General features: G+C 38.4%; 1 protein-coding gene across 1 annotated transcript; it reads right to left on the bottom strand.

The window, feature by feature from the left end:
• Window positions 1–4,990: 4,990 nt before the first annotated feature.
• TM4SF18 (transmembrane 4 L six family member 18) lies at window positions 4,991–10,204 on the bottom strand. Its single transcript, XM_032120240.1, has 5 exons — window positions 8,460–10,204; window positions 6,820–6,909; window positions 6,016–6,158; window positions 5,739–5,919; window positions 4,991–5,336 (listed from the first exon to the last, which is right to left on the bottom strand). The coding sequence occupies exons 1-5, from the start codon at window positions 8,634–8,636 to the stop codon at window positions 5,322–5,324; spliced, it is 606 nt and encodes a 201-aa protein (XP_031976131.1). The 5' UTR covers window positions 8,637–10,204; the 3' UTR covers window positions 4,991–5,321.
• Between the last annotated feature and the right edge of the window lie 15 nt (window positions 10,205–10,219).

The following is a 10,219-nucleotide window of genomic DNA, read 5'->3' as shown; positions in this document are numbered from 1 at the left end:
GTCCTATCCCTCCTACTCCCCACATCCTTACCTCCCCCTCCCTGCTCCTGTTTGCTTTTGTGAACACAATAAAACCAATTGCACAATGTCTCTGTGTGTCAAGAGCAAACAAAAGATTCTGGTAACCTCGTCAGTTCAGAAAATCAAAGAAATTTTTTCTATTTCTGCCAACCTGCAATCACACATATTAGCATTCAGACTGTCATAGAGTGTAAATCTTGTCACTGAATTGAAAGCAGATTTAAATGGACTTACAGACTAAGCTTAATTACATTCTTCACTATCTTCATCACTCTCTCTACAGCTTGTATGCTACTGAGAAAATAATCCCTATGATATGTGGCACAAGAGCACAATTTCTCAAGCACACTGTGAAAAGTTCTAAGTGACACTTCTTCTCTGTGTATCTGCTCTGCATTGACAAAAGGAGGCCAAGTTGTGCCTGCTCCTGCCTGTTCACAGTACCAAACTGGTGTAGCACAAGCAGAAAAAGGAGGACTGAGGTCACTGGGATCAGTGTGCCCACCAGTGCATGGTTGTGTTAGCTCTGCTACCCACCACAGTTCCCTTGGAAATGTAATTTTAGCACAAAGTGTGGCATATATTTCTAGGGATGGAAAGGCCCAGATATTCATAGATGGAGATGGGGAGGTTTTCATCCCCTTTCCAGCAGTTTTAGTATTGCTGAAATTAGGCTCAGAAATTCCACAAAATGACCCCACTGTGTTATCTTCCTCCTAATCTGTTGCCAGACAGGATAAGCCACACTCTTCAATGATTAAAAACATAAGATCCAGATAATCTTAACTGTTACCCTTATCCAAATACACTACCCAGTGCCAAAGGCTTCTTTTGCTTTATTCAAGTTCTGTAAACATTTTGTATCAGTCTCACTGAAAAATAAGAACAAAATTGGACCTTAAACACAGAAAGCTTAAAAACCACCTAACTAAAGTTTGCAATGGCACTTTCTTTGAGTATATATCCATTACAACATGGTTGTGTCTGAAGCTTTAGGCATACAAAGCCACCTGCAAACTTCTATTAAAAAATAGGCATTTTTGGTCACTTGGGAATTCTTTAAAAATGTCATCTGTGCTCGAGCACTGACACAGTCCCACTCATTCTAAATTAAAATTACAATTACAATTTTCCATTGTATGGCAACTTAAAATTATCTGTAATAAGCACCATCTCCTTGGCAGCTATTTTAATACTGTTCACAAAAATTATGATTATTTTGGATAGAAGACTAAGATTCAGAACATAACTAAAGTATAGCAGTTTCCCTGCAATGACACAAAAATCTAAGTGTTATTGACCAGGACTATGGTATACAATAATTCACCAATTTTAATCACTATTCCTATCAGGCACTGTCAGAATACTGAATTTCATAATCTCGCTTTCTGGAACCTTCTGAATTAAATGAATTAAATCTCACTTTCTGGAACCTTCTGAATTAAACACATCTGAATTAAATGGAGGACTCTGCTTCTCTCTAAATGAGTAAGCCAAAGCTGAGATTTCGAAATCTGACCAAATCTATGATGAAATTCTGGAGTTTCACAGGTTGATGTCACATGTTCAAAATTATTTCTGTAGGGATTTTTTTTTCCTTTGCCATGGATGAAAATCAATAGCGCAGTGGAAAGATCAACTTATCCAGGTTGTATCTGCCCCATTTGTAAATTAAGTGAGGTAAAAATGAGAAAACATTTACCTCCTCTTATAATACTTAAATCCAAAGTCATTCCTTAATACAGTCCTTAATAAATAAGTTGTTTGTGCATATGTAGGCTATTTGGTTTATTTTTTTTTCCAGATTTCCATTTGATTGAGAAAGAGAAAAACCACATGAGCAATGCCCTTGAGATCTCCACATTTGTTTGAGGGTAAAAATATAAACTTTACTTTGCCTTAGACCCCCGAATCTTCTAAATTACTCTTCCTTGATTTGCAAAATAACTGCATGTTGTTCTTATGAAAAAATACAACAAAAACTTCTGACAGGCAACATTTTTCCATTCCCACTTTTAATCATGCCTCCCCCAAACGTTCATATTATCTGTATGCCTAAGCACACTCCTCTTACCTTTTTCTTAAGGAACTCAAAAAACTGGCCAAAGTACCTCAGCTTCTCAAGTCTGTATTATCTTCAGAGGGTGTCTGAAAAGCAGGAACTTCTCTCAGGACCTATATAAAAAGACCCTATTTAATTGGTTAAATTATAAGTCTGCAGTTTGGTGTCATGAATATCCCTTTATTGTTTTAAACTATATTCCTATTCATATTCAATATTCATATTCATATTCAATCTCATATTGAGGATGCTGAAATGCTCTGACTGTTTTTAAAATCCCCAAAGTTCTATTGAAAAGATAAAGCTGATCTTTTGCTTCAACAATTTTCCTTGAAAGAAAAGAATAAGCAAACTCCCAAATTGAATATTCTGACAAAAAGTCTCAATAAGATCACACAGTGAGGCTGAATTGAACCCCCACCATTTCACAGTTCCCAGATTTGAATGATGTGTGTCTATTGCCTGCTGCCCATACTGCTGTGCTGGCTGCCTGCAGACCTCTGCAGTTAAACACCCTTTAAAGAGCTGGTGCAGCTTCATTTGTCTTCTGCCGCTCTATGTGGAAAACCCCTCTATCCATAATGGGAACAATCAGGAAACTGTAGTTCAGCAAGAGTCACTTTTACCTACACAAGGATTAATATAAATATACCGTAAAATGCAAAGGTATGGATGGGGCTTCACAGTATTTTATTGCAAAACCGAGTGTCTACAGTGATTTCCAGCTGCAGTCTTTTAAATAAATGGCATTACTGTTCCAGACACAGAATCCTAATACACTGGCAAAACGCACTGGCTGTGGGGGACAAATAATGCTGGAACTCTTAATGCAGATTCAGCACTAACTCCTCCCTGCCAGGAGTTCATAAACTCAAATCAGCAGCTTTCTTCCTGGTGTGCCTGGGGTGTTTTATGTGGGGATTTCAGCAGGCAGGACGTGCATTTCGTGTCCAGGAACTCTTGTGCAAAAATGGGTTTCTCATATTCCAGCTTGGTGCAAGCCTTGTCCTGGCCCCAAGGGCCACTTCTCCCTGTTGTTGGGTGAGGTCTGTGTTCTGCAGCTGGATGGTCATGTTGCCTCAAACACCACCATCGGGATCACTGGTTATGTCTAGATTTCAAGCCAGTTAATTAATATTCTTTACAGGAATCTTGGTTCTGCTACCAGGCACAGCTCATAGCACCTATTGTTAGAGACAAAATACTTAGGATTGAATCCGGACTTAAATTGATTGGACCAAGGTTAACTTTGCCTTACATCCAAAAGCCCTGCGTGAAACTGTCTATTAAATTCAGAAATATGACCCATTGTTAGCCTTTAGTATTCTTACCACCAATTTCAAATTAATAGACTGCCCCTTTAAAAGCTGAACCATCAAGTCACAGTTGAACCTGGCTATGGTAATGGAGATGCTAATTCTGGATTATGGGTAAAGACGGTTGCAGGATCAAGAAGTTCAACAAGAACCACATTACATGTCTCCTTATTTAATCTAAGCCCCAAAAATAAGAGACGTCTGTGATAGAGTGGAAATGCAAATTCACCAGACACAATCACACAAAAAATGATAAAGACAGATCCAGAGTTTGCAGGCAAGAAATCAGCAAGATTCTCTGAGATGTTTGGTAGGTGTACAGGTTGATTTTTAAGTTTTCTTTCTTTTCCTTCTGTCCACAAACAATATCCACAAATCCATAAAAATGTAGGATTATCATTTAAGATAAATGATATGTTACATATTTAAGCCTGGAGAAAAACAAGTGTGCAGTGACACAGTCCTCATTATATAATCATGCTTTTGTATCATGCACCTCTGACCATCCATGCCACCTTGAACCATCTCCCAAAAGACTAGCCCCATTCTTAAATGTCATTAATTACTTTATGACTTCTTGCTACTTAAAAGAAACTAAGCAAATAAAATTTTAGATGAATTCTTGAAATCTTACAGGAAGAAATCAGCTATTCAAAACAATCTAATAAAAGAATATGAAGGCAAAATCTCAATATTGCCTTGAAATAGAATTAAATGACAGATATATTCCGTTTTTTCTAAATAACTTACCCAAAGCTGACACTTATTGTATGGTATGCATTTCTAACAGTGTTTAATATTTGATGACAGTGTACCTGAATCCCACTGGTTCTGATGTAACAGGGATACATGCATTACTGAAGTCTGAAGTACATGTTTCTCTTTCCTTTTGGGTGTTCATTGTCTAAAAACCAGAGTGCTAAATACAGCCAAATGCTGCCCATACAACTGCAAATGGGCCAGATGTCCATTTCATTGTGAATCCCTGAATTTTCACTGGGAATGAAATAATAATTCTCTGAGAAAGTAAAAATACCTTTTAGCTGCTAATTTAAAAGAGATTATTCTTTTTCATCTGATCATTCTTGTCAATGAACGTTAGCCTTCCATTGTAGCATGCTCAAGATACCTGGAAGAATATTAATAAGCTAGCACTGGGTGCTCACAAGGTTCCCTCATATGTTCCCTCAAGTCACATCATACTCGACTAAAAGAAAAAAGTTTGCCTCTAAGTATAAAGTGAAAAGAAACCCAGTGCAATGATTAACATGTACCAATTAGCACAGCTGAGTTCAGACCTGTGTGTTTAATCTGTCAATCAGGCCCAGGTGCCTTTTTTACCACAGGAAAACTTGATAGACTTTTTTCAGTAATTGCTTTTTGCAATTAAGAACTTCTAAGATGGAAGGAGCAGGGTAGGCTCTGCCCTCCATCACCATCATGGTCTGTCTGTAACTAGAATTCATTCATTTAGAAATCATGGCTTCATGCCATGCACTAACAACCCCTCCTGATGTACTGGGCTTTGAACCAGGCCCTTTTGGAACAACAAATAGTCATACGGTCTAAACAATGACAAGGGAGTACAAAAGCAGTTCTACATCAGTTTATTAAAAAAAATAAGGTAATTTCAATACAAAAGCAGTTCCATTGTATTCAAACATCCCTATTGTCACAACAAGTTGGAGGGTAAAAAAATGAACTGTCCTTGCCAGGAGCAACAGGACAGGTGAAGAAAAACGTAGATGTCAGACAGTTCAAATATACTTCATCCAAAATAGAGAAGCTTGACAGACAGAGATTTACGATAAGGGTTTCATTTTTCTTTGTAGCACTCCAATCTACCACTATGGATCATGGACAGGCCATCTCTTTCATTATCTGGAGGTGGGGGAGAAGCAGCAATGATATCCTTGCCATTTTCAGAGAATCCCAGCCTGCCAACAAAAAACAAAGTGCTAATCTCTTTCATCATTGCTGCGAAAGCCACACATTAGTAAGAATGTCTGTAAATTGAATGTTAGAAGAAAGGTGCTCAGCAACCTCTGCTGACATATGAGTAATGGACTTGGCATCAGTGTTAATTTCCTAACCAGTTTTTTTCTTCTCAGTCCTAGACTTAAAGGTCAGAATGAGAAGCCACCAACCTCTGTATACCACAAGAAATTAGTGGATTAATCAAAACCAACAAATGTATTATCAGTACATATTCTCTGGAAAAAAATATGCAGTAGCATAGAGAATGCATAAACCAAAATGGTAGGTCCCCAACTGAGAGAAATTGCTGAAGCTACAGTTACATGGAGATGCTGAAGAAATAACCTCAGATGTTTTGTTACCTGGACAAAAACAGAATAGGTCCCACAGAGTGTTCGCTTCAACTCAGCAGCTACTTTGAGAATGCAGATGATCAACTGCAGTGCACTGAGAGCTATCAAAATTGAGAGCAAAATGATGTTCCACTCCACTATGTTAGCAGGCTCTGTGCACTTAGACCAGGTAGGGTAATCTGTGAGGTACCTATTAGAGAAACACCAGACTGTAGTAAGAAGAATGTTTCTGACTACTGATTTGATGAACAATTTCTTCCAGAAGAATTACATCAATGTTTCTTACCCCCCAGCAGTGTCTTTGAAAATATAATTCCATCCACTTGATGAATTGCAGAAAGGGCCTTGAATCAAATGCAGGGTAAAAATGATGCAACTGTATCCTGAGAAAGCAATTCCAAGCAGGGCTAGCACAATTGAAATAAAACTCTGAAGTAAAGAGAGAGAGAAATATTACTGTGTGGGGATAGTGTCAACAGCAAATATGCTCATTCAGACTGCCTAGTGGCAGTCTGAATTCTGCCTTGGGGCGGAATTTCACATTTGATTTTCCCAGTCTTCAAAATTCAGAAAGAAAAATAGCAGGTAAAGAATAGTAAGAATACACATACAAAATAAAGATTAAGACAGAGTTTAAGGCAGTTCTACAAGTCTAAGTTACATAATTTTTGGATGGGGTTTTTAAACTTGCATTTTTGTAAAGTTGTTTCCCAAAATACCAGAGGAACACAATCATATATTAAATATGTCTGCATCCCAGACAGTGTGTATTGAGTAATTTCTGAAAAAAACCCTTTCAAATAATACAGGCAAAGGGATGAAGCTGTTTAGCTGGTGTGCTTCATTCTATGTTCTTACTTTATTTTACAAGGATTTGGGGAAAGTGTGTGTCTAATTTACTTTTGTCCTGCTTATGCTTCAGAAGAAAGAAGCTACACTTTGTGTGACCTTGCAACCCAATTTAGAATCCTCTGTGAAAGAAGTGAAAACAGAGCAGTGGAGAGGGCAGCAGGATGTGCTGGAAAAACAAGAGCAGGAAGGATTTGAAACAAGTGCTAAGGAGATGCACAGAAATAAAACACAGACTCACCCTGTAAGTTTTGTTACAGCTCTCACTCTGGCAGCACCGATAGAACACACTACACTCCAGTGTTACTAGAATTACTGCCAGAAGAAGGATCTGTAAGAGAATATCATAAGGTCAGTGAGATGACTGCAGATACTAAATCAAAGTCTCTTTCACCTGCGGAAGGCAGGGATTGCATCTCTTCTACTGTCTTGATATTTCAAAGCTGATTTGTAGGACAGCACAATTACTTAAGGCACACATGGAACTGGAGTGGTTTTAGTAGGCTGTTGCTGTACTTGTGTCTTGTACTTGAAAGACAAGAGCACAGCATCTCCCATCACAGTAAAGTTCTACGAGCTTGGGCACAGGTACACCAGTAAGCTGAAACAATAAAACCAAGTTCACAAGTAAAAGAATTAATAACCAGTGAAAAGAAGGATATTTTATTGATAAAACACATTAGTTCAAACACTTTCTTGCTGACACAGGCACACAAATCAGGGTATTGCCTTCCTTACCAACACACTTATGCTAGAAAATGTCAGTGATGCAAACTTTAATTTGTTTGTCAAGTATCCATACTGATTTTTTCAGACTACTGGATTATTTAAGACGGATCCTAGATAATTTTTATAAATAGGACCTGGGCTCCAGAACCACAAACTACCATTCAGAGAGGCACAGGTTTGAAAAGGAAAGTATGAGAAGACAATACTCCTGAATCACAACACTATCCTCTCACATGCTGCTGACTGGTTTGTAACAGAATGATACCTGCAGTTTTAATAAATTGGTAATAATTTTAAGGCTAAAAATGCTTCAAAATATTAGTATCACTGTTGCAGTTAACTCTTTCATACATTTGCAACTGTTTTTCTGTTTGACTCTGCTATCGGGTAGTTTTTTCTTCGGCTAGAACAGAAGGTTTTTCTTCTGCTTTAAGGAGACTACATGATTTCAAAAGCATGTCTAATGTTTTAATAAGAGTTCAGCACCTTCATTAAAAAACCTCACTTATGCAGATAAACCCTTTTTAAGCACTGATTGTGTGTGATGCCCTTTGATCACATAACCACTTTCTGTTCCTGAGGCCCTTTATGAGTATAGTGAATAGCATGAACAGTGGGCAACTCCATGGTAGTTTATTGCTGCAGATGCATATTACAAACGTAACAGGGAAAATCCTACTATGCTAATCACAGTGAGACAATTCTCTATATTTAGCCTGACAACAGTAGTACCTGATGCATTGTGAACTGTATTCAGTCTTCTAAATACTGGACTGCATACAGGTCTTAAAAACATCTGAACCATTATGAGAAGCTCTTTTTGTTTCATTTGGGTAAAAGAGCTCTAATTCAACCTTCATAGGTGATTAAATCAACCTAGTGTTTGCCTCCATAATACAAGCATAAATTACATATGAACAAAAAGACCACAGGAAAAAACCCCCAACCCACCCTGCAAAATCACTTGCACTTAATAGCATACATAACTTGTCATTCAGTATACTATTTTCAGTTTGATTGAGTTTTTCTGCCTGCAGTGATTTTGTCAATGTAATCCATATGCTTTTTTTTAAAAGCAATTACGTTGCTGAAGTGTAATCCAATACTATTTGCTGTAGAATGCAATTAAAAATCCATAGACTGAGCACTTACCATCACACCTGAGAAACAGATACCTTCAAAATACCACTCATAGTTGGGGAGCTGGTAAATGGCAGCATGCAGAGCTTTCCCATTTGGAAAGTACAGGAGGATGTTCACAACAATACTCCAAAGCGCAAGAGGTATCAGCAGGCAACTCAAACAGCTTCCACATGTCTCCAAAGCCATCTCTCAAGAACTCTGGAAGTTTTGTTCTTCTAAGCTAACAAAATTTTACAAGACTTTCAATATAAGAAGCGTTTTGACCTCCCCAGCTTGATTCAGTCATTTCATATTCGCAGGAACCGGTGACTGGGGTGTGATTCCAGGGACAGAAGTGCTTAACAGTTAGCAGAACAACAGATTAATATCACTGTGTAAACTCACTGTCCTGTGTTAAGCACGTCTTTAAGTAGCCATTTCCCTTCTAAAAGATCCCCCGTTGTGATCTTCCAAATGAAATATGTCTAGGAGTCAGACTCAGGAAGGAACTTCAAAGCTCTCATTTCCTAGTGACTGCTCAAAAATGTCCTCCTCCCCACAACATGAACTGCAACACAGTTTGTGACAGAAGCAAGGTTTTTCAACCTTACTGCAGCATGAGGAAGTGGGCTGTAAGATGATAAATATGCCCTGTCTCTGTACAGAAGGCCATACTTTGCCTCATACTACAGAGATTTATTAACAGAACCCTATGGGGGAACTAAAATGTTGCTGACTTGCAACAGCAGGCTGAGTCTGGGCTATCTTGCAGAGAGTATAGAAGCCCAAATAACACTGGTTAGAAACTGCAAGGCAGGTTTACTTTCACACTTTTAATAAATTACTCTTTCCCACAGCACTACGTGGCTCTACTGTCTTGCAAATTAAATCCTGTTATTTCTCCAATTGTTTCATTCTGTGCTTACAGCTGAGCTTGCACAGCTGCAGACCTGATTTATGTACACGTGACTTCTTGTGCAGGACAAAAGGTCTGGGTGTTTTTTTGAAATGCCTGCTGTTTGCACTGTGCAAAGCCAAAGTCAGATAGCTTTCCCATTGTCACATGTCATCATTCCCCAACCCCTGAGCATCTAAACGCTATCCCAGTAACACAGAGCCAGGGCAGTTTGAACGCTTGCAGCACAACCCAAGCCTTCAGTCTATGCTGCCGTGAGTCTTCAGAAAAGTAATTCAAGAATGAGCTTAGGCTTTACTCAATAGGAAAGTTGTAGGCAGAGGAAAAAAAAAACAACCAACCAACCAACAATGGGGCTCTATCAAAAGCAGGAAGGCTGATTTTAGAAGCAATGACATCACAATATATTTTCCTTGTGTTTCCTCATGAGCTGTTTCAGGCTCTTCACACATGAGGCTTCTCATCCTCTCATAAAAGCTGTTTGGACTGCATGTTGTAACTAATTCCATACTATTGCTTAACATGAGATCACACAAGGAAATGAGTGTGCGTACCACCATGCCCATTTCCTTCTGCTGTGACTCTCCTCTTTTTCTAGGAGGTTTGATTTTGAAGTCCTCATTCTTGATCTTCACATATTTCCTGTTTTACTTTCTCATAACTGTGGACACTTTTTTTCAGGTGTCCCTCTAATCGGAATTAGTAGCAAACCTGCCTTTCCAGACTCATAGGCAGAGACAGAACTCATGTCATCAACACTGCGCCATAGAGAGCAGAGGAAACAGCTGCATTAAAATCACACACATCCAATCCCCATGACTGATTTTTTAGTACAAAACTCAAAGATCATATAATAGGTTGAAATATTTTCTTA

Source organism: Corvus moneduloides, chromosome 10, assembly GCF_009650955.1.
Source record: "Corvus moneduloides isolate bCorMon1 chromosome 10, bCorMon1.pri, whole genome shotgun sequence".
Taxonomy (NCBI): domain Eukaryota; kingdom Metazoa; phylum Chordata; class Aves; order Passeriformes; family Corvidae; genus Corvus; species Corvus moneduloides.
The sequence above is the reverse complement of the archived record's forward strand: the minus strand, read 5'-3'. Positions and strand labels throughout refer to the sequence as shown.

Bases quoted from the DNA above. Each gene is read 5' to 3' on its own strand.
- TM4SF18 (XM_032120240.1), bottom strand. From the start codon at position 8,636: ATGGCTTTGGAGACATGTGGAAGCTGTTTGAGTTGCCTGCTGATACCT. The intron at 6,159-6,819 runs GTGAGTCTGTGT...TCTTTACTTCAG, and splicing joins GCTGTAACAAAACTTACAGG to AGTTTTATTTCAATTGTGCT. The intron at 5,920-6,015 runs GTAAGAAACATT...TTTCTCTAATAG, and splicing joins TTCAAAGACACTGCTGGGGG to GTACCTCACAGATTACCCTA.